At 39.9% G+C, this 20,254-nt stretch overlaps 3 protein-coding genes across 3 annotated transcripts; 2 read left to right on the top strand and 1 right to left on the bottom strand.

Annotated features, from left to right (window-relative positions):
- Positions 1 to 171: 171 nt before the first annotated feature.
- On the top strand, positions 172 to 5,089 carry LOC146475325 (potassium voltage-gated channel protein Shaw-like). The gene is made up of 3 exons (XM_085115719.1): positions 172 to 950; positions 2,170 to 2,317; positions 2,787 to 5,089. The coding sequence occupies exons 1-3, from the start codon at positions 402 to 404 to the stop codon at positions 3,731 to 3,733; spliced, it is 1,644 nt and encodes a 547-aa protein (XP_084971845.1). The 5' UTR covers positions 172 to 401; the 3' UTR covers positions 3,734 to 5,089.
- Positions 5,090 to 5,625: 536 nt separating this feature from the next.
- On the bottom strand, positions 5,626 to 10,352 carry LOC146475324 (uncharacterized). The gene is made up of 3 exons (XM_085115715.1): positions 9,795 to 10,352; positions 8,209 to 8,263; positions 5,626 to 7,990 (listed from the first exon to the last, which is right to left on the bottom strand). Exons 1-3 carry the CDS (start codon positions 10,198 to 10,200, stop codon positions 6,151 to 6,153), a joined length of 2,301 nt encoding a protein of 766 aa, XP_084971841.1. The 5' UTR covers positions 10,201 to 10,352; the 3' UTR covers positions 5,626 to 6,150.
- Positions 10,353 to 12,718: 2,366 nt separating this feature from the next.
- Positions 12,719 to 20,150, top strand: LOC146475323 (uncharacterized). Its single transcript, XM_085115714.1, has 3 exons — positions 12,719 to 13,347; positions 17,345 to 17,399; positions 18,202 to 20,150. Exons 1-3 carry the CDS (start codon positions 12,942 to 12,944, stop codon positions 20,045 to 20,047), a joined length of 2,307 nt encoding a protein of 768 aa, XP_084971840.1. The 5' UTR covers positions 12,719 to 12,941; the 3' UTR covers positions 20,048 to 20,150.
- Positions 20,151 to 20,254: the final 104 nt, after the last annotated feature.

The raw sequence follows: 20,254 nt of genomic DNA, 5'->3' as shown, positions 1-20,254 counted from the left end.
GCTTTCGACTCGATTTTTTTTAATACAGCCAAAAATTCCCCTTAAAATGTGCGCAGAGAAATCCAGCAAAATATCATTCTTAAATTCATTTTTTCTTCTATTTCAAACCAATTGCCCTCTTAATTTCAAGTAAACAAAATGAAAAAAGTAATTTATGCCGAAGCCATCGCAAAATGATTTAACGATTATAATTTGACAGCGCCAGTTCCTTGTCAATCTGTTGCTAGGCAACAAGAAGACAGGTGCAAATGTCGAAATAAGACCCGGATGAAAGAAAAAAAATACATTTGAATAGAGCGAGGAAATTTGTGTTTCTTTTTCGAAAAATTCACGCTTACGATCTGTAATTACAAATGGTCTTGACGTCCTGAGTTGTATCGACTGTGAAAGCAGGAGCGAAGATGTCTCCGCTCGACAGACGGGACACTAATCGACGCGAAACCTTCAGTACGAAGAAAGATCTCAGAGATCGAGTCCTTATTAATGTCGGCGGCAAGCTTTTCGAGCCGTACATTAGCACACTGAAAAATATACCAGATATTCCTCTAGCCAGGATTCTGGACAATCGCGCAAAACTGGATTACGATCCCGAATCGGGGGAATATTTTTTTGACCGTCATCCTGGTGTTTTTGCGCAAGTCTTGAACTATTTACAAACAGGCAAGCTGCATTGCCCTCGCAATATTTGCGGTCCTTTATTCGAACAAGAGCTCGCTTACTGGGGGTTAGATGAGCAGCAGATGGAGTCTTGCTGTTGGCCAAATTACACAAAACATAGAGACGCACAAGAAAATTTAAAGGCTTTGGATTTCAGGCCAAAATATGAAAACGATGACAATGAACCCGGACGCGAACGATTTTACAACGATCCGAATTTGTCGTGGTGGCAGAGACATCAGCCTATAGTTTGGGAGATCCTAGATGATCCATATTCTTCGTCAACCGCAAAGGTATGGTTTTTACCATTTGGTCTGTGTATCGTTTGTGATATAGTTAAGATTACGCACACAGCGTTAGTTCACGTATACATCGCATGTGAGTCTATGAATTTGTCCTAGTGGCAATGATATAGCCTACGGTCTAGACAGGGAGATGTTAGACCATCCATAAATTTCTTAATCCACAAAGATATATCTTTTACCTGGTTTGAATTTAATAATTAATAATAATTTATTAACTTATATATTAATTTATGTTTATGACAACTGTAATGCCCCATTCACACCAAGGCTTAAACACGTTTAAAAGCTGTTTAGTTAAACACAGCTTAAAATTGTTTCCTTCATAAAACCTTCTTTCGGATTTTTGTTGACTACAAATTTAGCACAAATGAAAGCATAAGTCCAAGTTTTCTTGAATCCTATGTCAAAGCCAATGGTTTAGCTTTCTGTTACCAATTAATTTCCATTTTGTTAAACCTGGTTTAATTAAACATGTTTTGTTGGTGTGGATGGGGCTTAAGATATTAAGAACCCAGAATTCTTGAGGAACTATTTGCGTATTCAGAATGTTTTGGAAGTGAAATTGTCGTTTTGAGAATCGCTATTATGTAGCTTGCGCGGTTAATTTAGCAGACTGTATATTCATATTTACAACTACATCTACTGATTAATGTGCAGTTTTTGTTTTTATATTTGTGGTGCGTAAAAGAGGAGAGAAAACCGTTTCAAAAAACTGAAAAACTTATTGTTTGTTAAGGACAGAAGATGCAAATATACGTCTGACTAGACTTTAAAAAACGGATACGCGCAAGTCATGCTTCTTTGACAGTAACTTGCGAATGGTTTCTTATCGTTCATAAATCTCTAAAGTTGCCAATATAAAAACCAAAACGTTGTATAGTCCTTTCCCCCCTCTCTCCCCTTTTTCATCATTCTCAACCTTATTGTGGCCATAAAACCCGTGATTCAGTGTCGTTTCACGAAAAGCGCTTACCTTTTCATCGGCCATCTTTTTAAAAAACTCGGATAAACGTATAAGCAATGCATTAAAGACTGTTGTTACCACAAATCGGCAAGTTAAAGAATGCAGTCAACTACAGACTTACGCACTAAGGACCCTGAAAACAGGACATGTATTTTCACCGTGGTTAGTAGCTAATCTAGCAAAGTAGCACTTCTTATTTCGCTCCACTAACTGTTACGTTTTTTTAATATGCCGTTGTCATAGGTATTTGCCTGGGTATCCTTGGCCTTCATTGTTACATCTATCTTCACAATCTGTCTATGGACCGTTGAGTTTTTCAAAGGAGAAAGAGCGGTGACCGTCACGCGCAATGTGACTCATCCAAGGACGAACTTAACACAAATGAATTACAGTAAGTGTATTCTCGTTCCGAAAGCCTGCGCGTGTTTTTTGGTCAGCGGTGGTCAACTTCTTTGGTGCTGACCATTACAGTCCTAAAGTGATGACGTCACAAAAACCAAATTTATGAAATTATGGGATTTGTTAGTTTATTCGGAAAGAGCTTGATGAAAAATGCCTACTTGCCAAAAATCAGCATCTTATTGTAATTTGAGGGCGAGATATTAGCCTGTTATGCCCCGATGACTACATACAAATCCTTCTAATTTTGTCTCAGTTCCAAACGTTTGGAACTATGACAAAATTAGAAGGATTTAGGATTGATCCAGACACTCAAAAATTGAGGTCATATTCCATTAATCAAGGCTAATTGACTTCTAGAGGGAATTGTGGATAGTGGGTTCGAGATCTACCTTAAAACATTCTCGAAATAAGACGTATTTGCTCTTCCGTGGTGATAAGGATTTTTTGTCTCTTTTCAGCAACCAAAACAACGACAGAGTATGTTGGTTCCCAGACTCCCATGGATGTGCTAACGATCATAGACTCGGTTTGCACGGGATGGTTCACCTTGGAATTCCTGCTGCGCCTGGTGTTCTGCCCGAGTAAGATTCAATTTGCAAAGAAGCTGCAAAACTGGATTGACTTGTTGGTAATCATACCACTCTACCTTCTTCTCATGTTTGAGCGCACGACGCTGATTGAAGTGCTAAATACAACTCGAGTGGTACGAATCTTTCGCTTCTTCAAGCTGTTGTACGATTTACAGATTCTTGGCAAGACAGTGAAGGCAAGCCGGCATCAGCTGGTTCTTCTGCTCTTGATTCTCCTCATTCCTGTCGTTATCTTCTCCAGCCTCGCTCTGTACGCCGAGACAAACTGGGGCACAGGAAAATCTCGGTCCAAGTTCCACTCACTACCAAACTCAATGTGGTGGGGGATTATCACCATGACAACCGTAGGCTACGGCGACATTGTCCCGGCATCATTTGCAGGGAAGATTATCGGCGGTATCGCTTCAATTTGCGGCATTATTATTCTGTCCACGTCTGCATCAGTGATTGGTAGCACATTCTCGCTGTATTACAATCTGGCCCAGGCACAGCTCAAGATTCCCAGAAAGAAACGAAGTTTTGAGGTGGATTACGAGAGCCTGCCCACTGTGCTAGCGTGCAGAACCAGCCAAACCGACTCCACGGTCATTTCCAACAATTCGGACAGCGGTTATCAGCGCTCCCCTAACCGACTTCAAATATGCGATCGGAACAGTTTCGTGTTTGAGTCGAACACTCCGCCATTACCCAAGTCGCCTTGCGCGTGCCAGGTATCCCAAGAACCTCCGATACCTTTAAAGCAAGTAGCTTCCTCTCGTCCGCCCTTGCCTCTCACCAGGAAAGCAAGCATTAGACGAGACAGCATTCTTGTTTAAAGGGACGTAATGTTTCCGAAACAACTTAACCTAGAAGCTAGGTTTTAAGACGATCCTTGAAGAAGAGACTTGAAACTACCGAACTGGATAACAAGGTTTTCGTGTAGGCAGTACAACAATTCTTGGCTGCCTGCTTATTTTGCTGCAATATAAATTGCCACGATTTAGTCCTGAATATTTTGGAATGGTACTGTTGGATTTCCAACTGACAAACATGTTTCAGTGTCGGTACGAAGTAAAAATCTAACAAAATACAGTATGTACAGGGGACCACAATGACACCCTACATAAAAGAGGCACCAAGGAATATTCACACAAAGTGAATCAGCCATATTTTAACATAGGATCATCACTAGGAAGAAAACAAGATATAACAAACCATGTGGAAATATGGTTTGTTGACGAGAATCCGAACCTCGGTCTCCATTTGTCACACCCACCAGATTTACGTTATTCAAACACCAATCAAAAACACCAACGCAATCTGATGCTGTTTGAAAGATTTGCTTCGCGATATCTATTCATTCTCCAATTTCTGGGTGTTGTTAACAGGGAAAGCATTGTATAGCCCAGAGTAAAGCATACAGGAGTTATCTGGCAAGAGAGTTCAGTACGCAGATCTTCAGAACCTCTAATTTCGTTAGATCTGCAGTAGACCTGCACCTTTCAAAAGCTCTATTTTCACCGGACCCTGATAATCTGCAGCTGCATTTTTTTAGGGCTGGGAGCATTGTTCTGTTTTCGTTCTTTTGTTGTTTCGATCAACCATGTAAGACCTTGCAAACGGTGTAGGTCGCCCCTGGACCTGTAAATCACTCAGCTCTATTGTTTCAGGGTTGGGGTCCATTGTTTCTGTTGATTTTTCATTGCTACCCTACTGCTTTTCCAGGCAACCCTGCAGAGTTGTACATCTCGGAATACATAAATCACAATATCACGTTTGATCGAATTCTTGTCACCATTTCTGATTTTCGAAGGTAGTCTCGCAAGATGAATTTTACGACGACTTCAACAACAACCAAAAACAAAAAATAAGGAATACAAGAAGCAACACACTGAACGTGTGTATTGAGGATCATGTGATGAGTAAAATAATAGTTGAAATAGAATTTTAGTTTCCTGGCATATAACGAATGTCGGATGGAATTGTGTCATGTTGATGTTTTGAAGGCCTCTAGAACTATTATACCATATTTATAAGGTTAGGTTTTTACCGGGTATGTAGAAAATGTTCAAAATGTTTAAGGGGTGGGTCAGGTGTGTAACCAAGCTGAGGACTCCGTGCCCTGTTTTTTTTTTTTTTTTTTTTTGCGCCCAAGTGTTGGGCGAATCTGTAAATAAATAAATAAATGAATAAATAAATAAATAAATAAATAAATAAATAAATAAATAAACAAATAAATAAGTGAACGCACGATTGAACCATGCAGTGTAGTTTGAAGGTGTTTCATTAATTTCGTGTGAATTCCACAGCCCTCCCCCCCCCTCTCCCCCGCCCGCCAAGTTAGATTCAAATTAGAAGTTAAGACCTTAAACGAAGCACGTTTAACCCCGGGAATGGAAAGAGAGATATCTCGAATTTTGGATAAAGTTTTGCTAGCCAAAACACTATACGAAAGGAACCCACGAAGCTAAATCTAAAGTATCTAAAACTGACAAACATAGAAAGGCTTCATCCTAAACTTTCATGGAATTTTCCGCAGTTATTACGAATTACCCCCAATTGAAACCTGGACGCTGCGAATTTGTTTGCGCATTTTTATTAAACAAAACGAGTAAAACATCGATGCCTTTTAACTACAAAATTAATCAGCTTAACGCCAAATCCGTGGCACCAATTATAACAAGAAGTATTACAAAAACCGGTAGTACAAAAGTGATATACAAACATATTGCCAAAAAGTTCTCATGAGTAAGCAGCAAAGTACTCCTATATTGAATTCAAGACATGATGTTGAGGCACTTTAACCTGCTTTTAGAAAGATCAGAAAGAATTACATTACTATATGTCTCCACGAGAAGCGTCTATTTTCTCTAGTTTTATCGTTCCTTTTGACTAGCATACTACTGTATTGAAATTACATCTTCTGAAAAAGCAAACGAAAAACGCTTCCATTTTACAATTACTCTTGGTTTGAACAGTAATCCGAATGAGTACAATGTCAATAATCAATATGCACACGTCATTACAAAAAACTACATGCAATAAATATCAAAAAGTTAATGCTGTACAGAATCATAGAATTGTCTACATCAAACGAACCTTTGAAAAACTTGGACAAATTGCAACTGAATGACTATAGAAATTAAAATTGCTCAAAATTATAATTTTTTTTCATTACACGTGCATAGGAAAAAAAACAAACAGCGTTCCAATGTTGCCAACACAATGCCAATTCAATGAAATGTGTGTTATTCTACATCTTGGTCGAATGAAAAGAATTCACAGGCTTTACTTTGTCTACGTCAAATACGGGGTTAGTATGAGCTCCCGGCATAGGCACATTTTCAAGAGGCAAGGGTGGTGTTGAATACCCAGGATCTGGTCTAGCCGATTTGCCGTCTACCTCGTACGAGTGATTTACTGATTGGTCCGTCTCATAGACTGGCTTGCCCAAGTCGTAGCCATGATCCATGTGATGCTCCATCTGGTATGCTGCAAATGGGTACAATACCATGACGGCGAAGAAATCCTCCACTATGTTGCCATAGATGTGGTCTTTCTCGCGGATGGCATAACGGATGGATGTGCCATAGGCAAAAAATGCGCAGAGCACAGTCCACGCAACATAGGATATTGCACTAACAACTGGCTCCAATGCCATCAGGATGATCCAGAGGTAAAATGGAATGGCTAGCAGCAGCATGTACACCCATCTTTGGTGGTGTTTATTTCCAATCTTATAGGCAGCATTCCCCATCGAGTACCATGGTGCAATAACGGCCAATAGAACCTTCTTGACGCTTTCACGTGTTGGGCTGCTTAAGACCTCCAAAAGAGTGGTGGTGAACTTTGGACCATGAGGATCAAGATCGCCTGCTTCCATTTTTACCGCGCGCCATAATGCCACGCACATGAAGCACAACAGTATGGTGTACGGGACACCAGATGCAATTGACATGGATTGCAAAGCTGCAAGCCCCTCCGCGCCTCCAGCGTTTAGCAGAGCTGTAGCTGTTGCGCCTTCTGTCAGGGCCCAGAAGATGCGCTGTATCACAGGAGGTTCCGGGTCGCCATTAGCTGAGAGGCAGTCGATTACAAGGGAACCACTATCAGAACTGGTAACGAAATACAGAATAAGGCTGATCATTGAAATTATAGACAGGAACGTCCCAAGATCACCATACTGCTCCATTACATCAAACCACATGTCATTCTTTCCCCGGCAGGACAAACGGTACAGGCCATCAAAAGAGTCTGTAGATCCCCTCCCTCCCAGCTTTGAAGAGCATGTGATGTTGGCAACGGCAGCATTGCGTTCCATCTTCAAACCCGCACTTCCAAAAATGCAAAACCAGAAGAATACGTACAGTATGGGTGCCGTCATCGTGCCATGGATGAACTCCCGGATGGTTCTTCCTTTGGATATCTTCGCAATAAACATGCCCACGAACGGAGACCAGGCGATCCACCATCCCCAGTAGAAGATGGTCCAATCATTCATCCATCTTGGGGCCTGCTTTTCGTCTGGTGCATTTCCAAGCTGGGCAAAAGCATCTGTGTGAAATCCAAGCTGTATAATCCACTGGATGTAATACCCAATGCTTTGTACGTACACATTCAATATATGCCAGGTATCGTCGGCAAACAAACCAATCATCATGATGAACATTCCAAGAGAGAAACAGATCTCGCTCAGTCGACGGATTCCAATCTTCAAGCCGCTGATCACCGAAGCCGTAGCACAGGCAGTAATGGACCAAATGATAATGATCTGGTTGGTGATTGAGAACTCGATAGACGGCTGTAGCCGTTTGAAGCCTTGATTCATTTGCATGCAGCCAATACCAAGGCTGGTACAAACGCCGAACATGGTGCAGACCACTGAGAGGATATCAACAGCATCGCCCATCCAGCCGTAGATCTTGTCTCCGATGAGAGGATAGAAGCATGAGCGGATTGTCATGGGCAAACCTTTCCTGTAACCCACGAAGGCGAGAAGGAGACCAACTACCACATACACAATCCATCCATGGATCCCCCAGTGGAACAGTGTGAGATTGATGGCATCCTGAGCTCGCTGGTTATCATTGTATCTGGATGTGAGCAAAACGGAAATACATTAAATGAGCGACAGCTAATGACAGTAAAGACACATCAGTGATAACCGGCTTAGAGAATTGAATAGGAAACAGTAGGGAATTGTAGGATCTTTAAAACAGGAGATATTAATAACAACCACTGTTACGCTCAAGTTCTGCAGTTGAAAAAGTCAAAGGAACAATTATAGCATTTAAAAAAAAATAGTATTTACCTGCCCCAATAACGATTTCCATAGTTTCCAGGCTCATAATGCCAGATCGGTTCGGCTGTGAAGGTAACAGAGCAAGACATTCAAATTTGAAGTGTCTTTCTTTTATGATTGACGTCTTTCTTGTTTATTCGATAAATGCTTTTAAGTTGAAGTTGTGGGTGGTAACCGAATGAAAAAATTTCAATTTTTGGCATTGTTTCCTGTTGTTATTGTTTTTCCGCATTACTAACTCTGGGTTTCTTAAAGGGGTACTGTCATGGCGATTTTGCTGTATTTTGATCAAAACAGCTCAAATATTTGACAAAGAACCTTTTTTCTAACATGAAATTGTTCTTATAGCATTGGGGAGAAAATACTAAGGGATTCCTCTGAGAAAGAACAAAATATAATCAGTTTTTAGCGACTTCTCTACAATACACAGGAAATATAAGGATTTGTACGGGGGTTTCGTAAATTAGTCGAAGGACATAGAAATAAAAGTAAACCTCGCAATAGAAATGTCTCACCGTACTTCCATGGTGTTAGCATTGCTGAATCCTTATATTTTCGCCAAAATCGTTATTACGTAATTGAAATCTTTGTAACACAACAGGGACCTTATATTATATTGCGTTTAGGGCTGCCTGTAATCAGGTGCTAGATGTTTATTTTGAGATTTCATTTCTTTCTGCACTTGCTCAGATCTTTGCAAACTGATTGTCTTTTTTTGGAGTTGGATACTTTATGGTGTTTTTTTTGACTTGTGGATCACGGTGAATTTAAGCAGCTGGCACATAATTTGTCTGGTTTACTGGAGCACAACGACGTTCATTAGCCCCAGAACAAAGATAACGTTTATTCATACACATATTCTTTTACTCAGGAACTTTTTTCTTTCGGTTACAGCTTCTTCAGCAGATAGCATACGTTCGTCCACCATCGCCCTTCGAAGTTTTTGAAGGGGGTTGGCAACAATGCATAAGCTAATAAACAATGGCTTTGAGCAAAATCTAGCATGAAAAAATGAGAAATTAGATCAAGAGCTCACGTTTACTTCGCATGACACTAAAATACATATCGGAACAAAGGAAAGTATTTAAGTCAGTCATATATTTACGACATTAGTAAAACGAAAATATAGCGTTTGAACCAAGAACTATCCATTAACTTGTGGTGTGAGTGTGAGTGTGGGAACTGATGGCTTGCAATGGCTGCAAATGTCTCACAGTGATTGCTTCGTAATTAATCTTGCAGTTGGGTGTCGGTAAGCCTGGGGTGCAGCTAATCCAAACAGACACGATTTGGTTACGAAGTTGTTCAAGCATGCAGGAATGAATTTTGAACACCTCTTCACGGAAAATAACTTAAAACTGTGATCACGTGCGCACGTACTGAGCAATATCGGACTTAATTTCTGACTTAAAAAGAGCGGCTAAAACGGGAAAAAATTCAAAAGTATTAGCAAAGAGTGCATAGTTTCTGCACAATACCCTATTGTTTTTTACCATTTTTCTTTTATACAGGTGGACGGTCGTTTAAACGGCTTACAACTCCAACATTTCTGTAATAGGTCCAAGAAAGATGACATATAGGGAAAAGTGACTAACCTACTCCGAAGTAAAACAGGCCAATCCCAATACCAGCTGCAAACAACATTGTGAAGTATGTCAGATCATTGAAATCCGGTTTGTCATCGAGTTTTCCAAGTTTCATCTTTCCATACTTGGAAAAGTAGAGCACAACGATGAACACGGCCCAGACATCTTGGGTACCAATGTACATCCACGTGAAAGTCTGCGTGATCCACAACATCCACTTGGACATTTCCTTGTTAGCTACGTCGGCTTGAACGGCGCACCAAATCACGAAGAACCAGATGATAGCGGCGGAGAGAAATGTCACCACCGGGTTAAAGCGAAGGAAAAGACCGAACTGTACTCTTCCAATCTTGCCCCATTTCCAGTTAACTTTAAGCCAGCGAAATCGTTCAGATGCATTCTCGTCTACTTCCATTCTTTTTAGGATCACTCGACTCCAATTCGAAGTTAATGAAATTCCATGGAACTAATCCGCCACGGATGCATTCAGTCATGGGGCTTTGAACAATGGGATACTTTGACGAATCAGCTTTAGTAAATTTTATTGTTCCTTTCAGCTCAGCGCGTGAAGGGTGACTAACAGCTATGAGGCCTGAGCTTTGACAGTTAGCTAGGTTCTGTGCAAACTAATTCATGGCAATATACGACCAAATCTGACCTTGGCCTGAATGTTGTAGGCAAAAGACGGAAGAACGTAACGGAAATAAAGAATGAAAGAAATTGGTCTTCGTAAAGTAAATGCATGAAGATAAATAAAAGGTGATCAATATTAAAGATAAATGACCCATTGGGATCAATAGCTCATAAACCACTGACGTAAACTCAACTCAACCGTTTCGGCATTCTAGCAGTTTATCCTGAGTTCGATAGTAGTTTGGGTTATGCTGTGGTAGAAATCCTAAAACACTGGTGATTCATCATGCTAACAAAAACCTTTCACCAGGGCAAAACGATCAGCAAATTTTTTTCAGTTTCCAAATTATGTGCCTTTGGGCAAGACATTTTACGACGAAAGTAAAATTACTGTTTGTTCACTTACCAAACGCCATAAGGTCAAAATTTTTTTTTATAAGAACCTTTTTTATAAGAACGTTGAGGCTGAAATTCACCCAGATGTTAAGAACATGCTAAGAACGTACCCAACCTGAGACTAAGAGATAATTATACAGGCATTTTTATTCATTTGCATCGAGCTAAAAACACCTAAAAACACCTTCGTATTGCCAAAGGAATTTGACACGACACAGCGCACAATTATCTTTTTGTTGGGTTCCCTGGTGACGTTTATATCGGTTTTCTGAAATTCTATATACACCAGGTAACTTAAAAACATACTTAAGAACGTTTCAGGCCCAAAACATAAAAAAAAGCTAAGAACATACCCTTTCGTTTCAGCTTCAGTCGGAAAATTAAATGTTCTTGTAAAAGAACCGTGGGTGGTTTCCCGTACGTCAACAAAATCATTATTACGTGACATGCATTTGATTTGTCAATGCTTTTTGATAACGTGCGGGTTTTTACTATCACTTAGTAGGTTATTAGGCCCTTATCCACCCTATCACCGGACAAATCCTATTCGTCAGAACGCAACAACGGACCCTTCTCCAAAATGGCGGCCGAAATTCTTGGTTTTCACGTGACGTCACCAAATTCTAGAATTCAAAACCGGGAGGCCTACAAAATTTTTACCTTCATTCAAGGAAAGATTACCTAAAAATATGTCTTTTCACAATTGTTTAGCTCGATGTCGTACTTCCTTTTGAAGATAGAAGAGTTTCAATTTCCGAGTTTTCATCGTGCGTGACATCAAGAGGACGGCCGTCACAGGACGGTTCCGTACCTTAAAAATGCCTCTTCAAGTGATTTTCAGCATTCTAAACAATTTAAGTTTGAGGAGAAATATTTATCTTAACATTCGGAAATTCACAAGGGAAAACAAACCTCTTTTCTGGCAAAAGTGAACTCCAGATGTTTTTTCCTATTTCCGCCGCCATGTTGGTGTTCCTCAGAGGGACACCAACATGGCGTCTACATACTAAGCTCTATAAATTTGTGTGAAACATTTTGTCAAATAACTCGAGTACGGAATACCGCACAGACCTAAAACCTGGACAGGTTTCTTATTTACTTATCATCTATAACATGTCAATTTCTTGACTTTATTCATGGAATGGTTTCAATTTTTTTTTCACGTACACGGCAATGGCGTGACAGTGATAAGTTAAAACTAAAAACGTATACCAGCACTAGAAAGAGCACTTTTACTTTAGTAACCCTGTAAAGTTTCAGCATATCAGGTGTAATATCAGCTGAGAAAATGTAAGTTGAAAAATGAAAAATTTATAGACGTTTGTATGACTGGGGGTATGACGTATACCCCCATAACAATCCAGCAAGCGTAATTCTGGGCTAATTAGAGCTTTCTGACATTTTCTTTACTCGTTTTGCTCCAAACAGTCAGTTCAGTTCAGTTTATTTTTTTTTTTACCATTATTCTTCAACATTGTGATAAAAGAAAAATAAATAACAAAAGAGAGAAAAACATATGGTGAGGATGCCCATAGAGAAACCATTGGGGCTTATATGAGCTACAGGCTCCTCAAAAAATTACAACTTTCAAATTAGGATTTTAGGCGTAGCTTATTTAAGGCGAACAATAAATAAAGAGAAAATAATTTATGAGAAAGATTAGAGTTTTTCGGATCCAGGGTGTGCTTTATGGCCGTCCTTTTCGATCCACTAATAAGTATATGAATAGGCCATTTCCGAGTTGCTGTGAACCTCACTATGAAAGCGAGGCTATGTGCAAAACTTTTCATATGAAAATTAGTTTTGTTTGAAAATGAATGAAAACTTATTTTCATAACAAAAACTTTGCACTTAGCCTCGCGTCCATAATGAGGTCCAAAGCAACTCGGAATGGTCTATTGACACGCAATTGATGTATCGTGTATTTTATGTGTATGGGCGATTCGTGCGTTTTATGGACGGAAATGCCATACCATGGGCACCCATAACAATGAAATGAGGTACAAAGGGCGGTAATTAACAAAAATGCACGCTTCATTGGAATTTGGAGCATAGTTCACATTCCTTCGCTGAGACTGATGAAGTGTCATTGAACTCAACAGAAGAAGCGGCGTTTTGTGTTACGAAATGGAAGTAGACGAAAACGCGTCCGAGAGATTTCGCTGGCTTAAAGTTAACTGGAAATGGGGCAAGATTGGAAGAGTACAGTTCGGTCTTTTCCTTCGCTTCAACCCGGTGGTGACATTTCTCTCCGCCGCTATCATCTGGTTTTTCGTGATTTGGTGCGCGGTTCAAGCCGACGTCGCTAACAAGGAAATGTCCAAGTGGATGTTGTGGATCACGGAGACTTTCACGTGGATGTACATTGGTACCCAAGATGTCTGGGCCGTGTTCATCGTTGTGCTCTACTTTTCCAAGTATGGCAAGATGAAACTTGGAAAACCCGATGACAAACCGGATTTCAATGACCTGACATACTTCACAATGTTGTTTGCAGCTGGTATTGGGATTGGCCTGTTTTACTTCGGAGTCGGTGAGTCAGTTTGAATGCGGTTATCCGTTAAAATTAAACGAAGCTTTTCTTTCGTCTTTGAAGTCTCACTTAGAACAGTGTGGAGTCGTTATTAATATATTAATACACTAGCAGTTTAATATTCCTCCCACTGAGTTACGTAAAAACCTAGATGATCATAAAGAACGAGGTAAAGACCTTTTTCCGCTTGTTAAACCACCGCAATTCCCAAAATGCGGTACCATGTCTTGTTTTAAAACCATAACTTACCATTGCACTATCAAAAAAATTTCATTTACAGCGGTTTGTTTCGCTGTGTCATTGACAAAACACGCACTATATTGAGCAGCACTTTAGCGCACGTAGTTCAAGAAAGTTATTTTACGGAGCACGTGCACTCAATTTCCGTGTTAATATCAAACATCTTCTGTTCAGGTCAAGTTAGTGGTGTATTTACCTTCTTTTGGGTTGTGATACTACACAAAGTTGCCTTTAATGAAGCCAGTCAAATCGTACTCATGCGTCATTGACAAAACACACGCGATATTCAGTATCGCTTATGCCTACGAAACCGTTACACTCGCCCCAAGAAAGTTATATTACGAAGAACGTGCACTCGATTTCCGGTTAAATATTCATTTTCTGTTCAGATCATATTACAGTGGCATATTTACCTACTTTTGGGCTGTGATAGCGCACAAAGTTGCCTCTAATGAAGCCGGTCAAACCGCAGTCATGCGTGTAATATAAACAGTAGTAAGTGATTTATTTAATGTCGATAACACGGGGAGTGTTTGCGCAATCTCCCGAGCCAGAGGCTCATAATAAAAGTGCTTAACAGTACTAACCATACGCCAAGAATATCTAAAAAATTAAGAGTAAGTTACATAGTAAATAATAAATGAATAACGAGGTTATAATAGTTAAACTTAATAACTAGGATCTAAGAAGTACTCACAAGGCATTTTTTACATTGACACCCATTTAAGTAATATTGGAAATATATATACTGTTTGAAGATTGACATTGAGGTTGCGGTTTGGCAGATAGGGGCAATTGACTCCAGATACGGGAGATAACATAAAAGAAAATGAATTATGCAGAAAATGACTATTATAAGAATTTTGTACGATATTATGTTCGCTACCCTCTCAGATTGTATGGTATCTCGAGGCTCGAAGGAGTTAGTTAAGAAAGCTGGATTGTTGTATTTGACACTGACTTTTTTTAAAAAATTAAAGGTTGTTTTATTCGTCTGAAGTACGCATAGAGGCGTGTCTTCAAATTCAATTAACTTTATTTAACCTCTTTCGCCTATTGTTAACAGAATAATATAGACTAAACAACAATAAACAATATCTACTCATAGTCAGTGCTTTTTCCCATGTTCAACACGGTTCATAGTCCATAGTAGTCGGTATTTTCGAGCTTTCTGTTGACGGTCCGCGGCTGATTCCAATTAATGGAGGGCTACAGAGGTCGAGATGAGGTAACACAAAGGCCTTGTATAGTCTCGAAAGGAAGTTTTGTGACAATAGCCTCTTACGACGTGGTAGGGCTGCGATTCGGAAGCGTTGAGGGAAATTTGTGTCATTCGTTGCCATGACAAGAAACCAGAACATTAACTCCACATTGTCTTCTCAAGTCTCAAAGCCAAACCAATGAAACAATCCTCAGCACTTCTGCAACTTACAAACGAATCCGGCGGGATCACACCTAGAGCATTGCATATTAATTTTTCTCATAGGTACAAAGTCCTTTAAGGGTTGCTTGCCCTGAAAAACATCAACGAAAAGAGAATTCTAACTGAACCGTCCAAAAAGTATACCACACGTTTGCAAAAGCTCCAGCACACCGCTTTATGTAATACATGCCTACCTTTTGCAGACTCACTCACGACGAAATGCGTTTTATTGAAATTCGTGCGGCATTGAAGCGTCGATCGCCATATAACATAAAACAAAACAAAAAAAAGACTTAAGATTAAAAGATTTGTTAAATGACCAAACAAAGAGAAGAAAGCAGGATTGCGTCTCGTGTAAAAGGTAAAATCTTTTTACAACAAATTCAAAAGATAAAGTTAAATGAATCTTCGAGTCTAAAGAATTATCATAAAACGTTTTCTCCTGATAATTCGTATCAACCAAGTGGTCAAATGAAATAAAGAATACCAATACAATGGTTGGATTTTTTTGGCGAGACGGATCTTTTTATTCACAAATAGAGCCTGCACGAAGATTTTATGCTTATTAAGGACGGGAAGTCTGTGAAAACAACGGGATGAAAGACTGAGAAACACAAACAAACTTCGAAAGTTTTAAGTGTTTTGTAAACAGGCGACGCTTGGCGCCAGCATGCAACGCCATGTAAATCGCTGGAATTTCATACTTGGTTGCACTTCACTTTAATTAATTCACTTTAATTAATTTAAGCTGAGGAGTACTAACGAGTCATTGCTACTCACACCATTTATATACGTTTTTAATGAAGACAGGCCCAAGATGACTTTGCTATTAGTGATAGTTAATTGAGGGACTGGTTGTGAAACTTTGCCATGAAAACAATGGTACTGCAATTTACGCTGGAAGGGCCACGACAGTGCGCAATCCTTTGTTTGAATGTTCACACTATAGTTGAATATCTTAACACGAACGTTTCTATTGGTCAGTTGCTACAACACATTTCAAAATCTATTGTTGTCTGTGCACTGTCAAGGCCAAACTTGCTAACAAAAACATATAACAAAGAAATTTGTCAGGCTTCATAACCATTGCCTTTTATTAACTATGCTCACACCAATAGTTGTGGTTGATAATCTTTGCTTTGCTTGATGTTATTGATCTGGCCTATTAACCATTAAGAAATAAGAGGAAAAAAGGGTGATGATTGTATTTGGTTCGGCTAAGCCATTGTTCATGCCTGGTTCAGGCGTGAATAACGGCTGAAAATCCGACCCTGGGTCAAACATTGCCGAACCTTAAGCATGAATTTTGATAATGCGTTTGAAAATAGCAGGGCCTGTGATTGGATGAAAACCTTTAGCGTAAAATCAGTCATGCAAAAACCCTGTATTAGATTTTCGCTTAATTCAAAATAGAACTAGGTCACGAAAAACGTTTGTAAAAACTTTCAGGTTCTTCTCGCTTAAACCTCAAGAATCAATATACTTTCAGCTAATTTTATAACCGACAATCCTTTTTCGTCGTTTCACTATGGATAATTAATCCAAAGGAATAAATAAAAACAGGCAAAATTTTATATCGAGGAAATTTTGATGAGTTGACAAGCCTTCCTTATTATTAGTCTATTTCCTCTTTTGCTAAAACGGCATATTTTCACTTTTTATATATTTTATATCCTTCACACGTATTTCTTGACCGCTTTGCTTTTTATTTGATTTTGCTGCCGAATTAAGTTCAACAATTGTAAACTGTAATTAGGTTGGGCTCCTGTAAACTGACTTCGCTTTGTGATCACTTCCGAGCACGTCCGAAAATTAGAACCACTTACTCGATAGCGGCCTCGAAAGCCTAAGCTCCTTTGGACACCGCACATTTTACCTTTGATGATTTATGTAATTTAATGTTGTCTTCATGTTACTTTTGTGATTTTTCGTAATTTCCTTCTGTAGTAAGCTATTGAAATAGTGCATGACTGAAAAAATTTGAAATTTAATGGCTTCGCTTCTTTTAGGAGCAGTAGCCACAAAAATTGGCCAGTCTTTTCAGGTCTTTCGGTGTGTTTTGGAGACAATACTGCAACCTGTATTGTTTCTGCTTGTTCCTTCTCTGAGAAATCGCTGCGTGTCATCTATTTTGGTAATTACCAATAATCAACTATGGTAATCATTGTACAATACTGGTCATATATTTACCCGATTACTTTAAAAGATTAATTATCTCCTTCTCGCTAAAGCATAGCGATAATTTACCTGGCCCCTGACAAAAGCCACTGGAATGTCGTTTCTTTAAGTTATTGTATAATCAAACTTCACGGCTCTGTTTTGTTAACTTTACAGCTGAACCCATCTGGCATTATGAACCTGGAAACTATGGAAATCGTTATTGGGGCAGGTAAATATTTATACATATTTTGTACTTACATTTGTTTGTTTTTGTTTGTTTATTTCGCCACACACGTTACAAAAAAGCAAAATAAGAGTACTAAAAATATATTTTATACAGAGAAAGTGGCGAGGAAGCCTAAGGAGAAACCATAGGGCTTATAGAATAAGGCTTCCTCATTACAGAGTTGTTACATATAATCTTTAAAGACTGTGAGACGGTTGATACAATTACAGTTTAAACGAATAGACGGGAAACGATCAATAAACATTTGAGAAAAAAATAAAGCATGCAAAATCAAAACTAGAGATACAGATTTAGTAGTTGCTGTAGATATATTGTTGAAGGCTAGATTTAAAGGAGGAAAGAGATACTGAGTTACAAATGTCTTTATCTAACACATTTTATCACGTGGGCATATTTTTTTTTTTTTTAATTCAGAGGATTATTTTCTCAAATGCTTCACGGCACACTGTGAACACTGGCAAGGGTTTAGTTAGTGTCTCTGTTCTCTTGAAAGCTCAAGAAAGATCTTGTCATTTTCCTATCCAATAACCCATTAAGCCCTAACAGTGATCAGCATGAACTGTCTCCTTATAATACCAATGTCTATTCAACCCCTCAGGTCATTAGAGTTAAGGATAGGTGAATTTTATTGATACTTTAATAGCTTCTCCCCAGTACTTTTATCGGAAACGTAAAGGGGTAAGATAGGAGAATTTGTTCTTTGATATTAGGGGTTAAAGGGTTCAACACCCTTGGCCCAATATGATCTGTCCTCACAACATTTTGTCTCCCTCTCCACATTCAGATACAATGATAACCAGCGAGCTCAGGATGCCATCAATCTCACATTGTTCCACTGGGGGATCCATGGATGGATTGTCTATGTGGTAGTTGGTCTCCTTCTCGCCTTCGTGGGTTACAGGAAAGGTTTACCCATGACAATCCGCTCATGCTTCTATCCTCTCATTGGAGACAAGATCTACGGCTGGATGGGCGATGCTGTTGATATCCTCTCAGTGGTCTGCACCATGTTCGGCGTTTGTACCAGCCTTGGTGTTGGTTGCATGCAAATGAATCAAGGCTTCAAACGGCTGAACCAGTCTATCGAGTTCTCAATCACCAACCAGATCATTATCATTTGGTCCATTACTGCCTGTGCTACGGCTTCGGTGATCAGCGGCTTGAAGGTTGGAATCCGTCGACTGAGCGAGATCTGTTTCTCTCTTGGAATGTTCATCATGATGATTGGTTTGTTTGCCGACGATACCTGGCATATATTGAATGTGTACGTACAAAGCATTGGGTATTACATCCAGTGGATTATACAGCTTGGATTTCACACAGATGCTTTTGCCCAGCTTGGAAATGCACCAGACGAAAAGCAGGCCCCAAGATGGATGAATGATTGGACAATCTTCTACTGGGGATGGTGGATCGCCTGGTCTCCGTTCGTGGGCATGTTTATTGCAAAGATATCCAAAGGAAGAACCATCCGGGAGTTCATTCATGGCACGATGACGGCACCCATACTGTACGCATTCTTCTGGTTTTGCATTTTCGGAAGTGCGGGTTTGAAGATGGAACGCGATGCTGCCGTTGCCAACATCACCTGTACATCTAAGCTGGGAGGGAAAGATTCTTTAGAGTCTCTAAATGGCCTGTATCGCTTGTCCTGCCGGGGAAAGAATGACATGTGGTTTGATGTAATGGAGCAGTATGGTGACCTTGGCACGTTCCTGTCTACAATTTCAATGATCAGTTTAATTCTGTATTTCGTTACCAGTTCTGATAGTGGTTCTCTTGTCATCGACTGCCTCTCAGCTAATGGCGACCCGGAACCTCCTGTAATACAGCGCATCTTCTGGGCCCTTACAGAAGGCGCAACAGCTACAGCTCTGCTAAACGCTGGAGGCGCGGAGGGGCTTGCAGCTTTGCAATCCATGTCAATTGCATCTGGGGTCCCGTACACCATATTGCTGTGCTTCATGTGCGTCGCGTTATGGCGCGCGGTAAAGATGGAAGGAGGTGATCTTGATCCTCATGGTCCAAAGTTCACCACCACTCTTTTGGAGGTCTTAAGCAGCCCAACACGTGAAAGCGTCAAGAAGGTTCTGTTGGCCGTTATTGCACCGTGGTACTCGATGGGGAATGCTGCCTACAAGATTGGAAATAAACACCACCAAAGATGGGTGTACATGCTGCTGCTAGCCATTCCATTTTACCTCTGGATCATCCTGATGGCATTGGAGCCAGTTGTTAGTGCAATATCCTATGTTGCGTGGACTCTGCTCTGCGCATTCTTTGCCTATGGCACATCCATCCGTTATGCCATACGTGAGAAGTATGAAATCTACGGTAACATAGTGGAGGATTTCTTCGCCGTCATGGTATTGTACCCATTTGCAGCATACCAGATGGAGCATCACATGGACCACAGCTACGACGTGGACATACCTGTTCACCAGACGAACCAACACATGTATCCCAGTTATGAGGTAGATGGTAAACTCGACAAACCAAATCATGGGTATGCGACGCCGACGATGTCCCTTTCCGATATTTCTCCACAAGGTGCCTATTTCAACCCGGCAACGGAAAAAGAGAAGGTGGCAAACGGGAATTCATTCTGGTCCAAGACAGAAGTACTTTAAGACCAAACATTTCACAAAGTCATCAATTGCTTTCTGTAGATAAGTGTTCCAGGCTGATCCTAAGCGTAAAAATTAAACTCAGAAACGAAAATGTCTGTTAAACGTCTTCCTTTTCAATTCATTTCTAAATGTGAAGCTGAAACTTTTAAGGTAAATATAGCATTAAAAACACTTTCAAGCCAAGAGAAGAGCAACAAAAACTGTTAC

This window comes from Pavona decussata, unplaced genomic scaffold, assembly GCF_977016875.1.
Source record: "Pavona decussata unplaced genomic scaffold, jaPavDecu1.1 SCAFFOLD_84, whole genome shotgun sequence".
NCBI classification, from domain to species: domain Eukaryota; kingdom Metazoa; phylum Cnidaria; class Anthozoa; order Scleractinia; family Agariciidae; genus Pavona; species Pavona decussata.
Note: the sequence above shows the minus strand (reverse complement) of the source record. Positions and strands in the feature narration are given on the sequence as shown.

Excerpts from the sequence above, each read along its gene's own strand:
- LOC146475323 (XM_085115714.1), top strand. The coding sequence starts at position 12,942 with ATGGAAGTAGACGAAAACGCGTCCGAGAGATTTCGCTGGCTTAAAGTT. Across the intron at positions 13,348-17,344 it reads CCTGTTTTACTTCGGAGTCG|CTGAACCCATCTGGCATTAT; the intron begins GTGAGTCAGTTT and ends TTAACTTTACAG. Across the intron at positions 17,400-18,201 it reads GGAAATCGTTATTGGGGCAG|ATACAATGATAACCAGCGAG; the intron begins GTAAATATTTAT and ends CTCCACATTCAG.
- LOC146475324 (XM_085115715.1), bottom strand. The coding sequence starts at position 10,200 with ATGGAAGTAGACGAGAATGCATCTGAACGATTTCGCTGGCTTAAAGTT. Across the intron at positions 8,264-9,794 it reads CCTGTTTTACTTCGGAGTAG|CCGAACCGATCTGGCATTAT; the intron begins GTTAGTCACTTT and ends TTACCTTCACAG. Across the intron at positions 7,991-8,208 it reads GGAAATCGTTATTGGGGCAG|ATACAATGATAACCAGCGAG; the intron begins GTAAATACTATT and ends GCTCACATCCAG.
- LOC146475325 (XM_085115719.1), top strand. The coding sequence starts at position 402 with ATGTCTCCGCTCGACAGACGGGACACTAATCGACGCGAAACCTTCAGT. Across the intron at positions 951-2,169 it reads ATTCTTCGTCAACCGCAAAG|GTATTTGCCTGGGTATCCTT; the intron begins GTATGGTTTTTA and ends CCGTTGTCATAG. Across the intron at positions 2,318-2,786 it reads CTTAACACAAATGAATTACA|CAACCAAAACAACGACAGAG; the intron begins GTAAGTGTATTC and ends GTCTCTTTTCAG.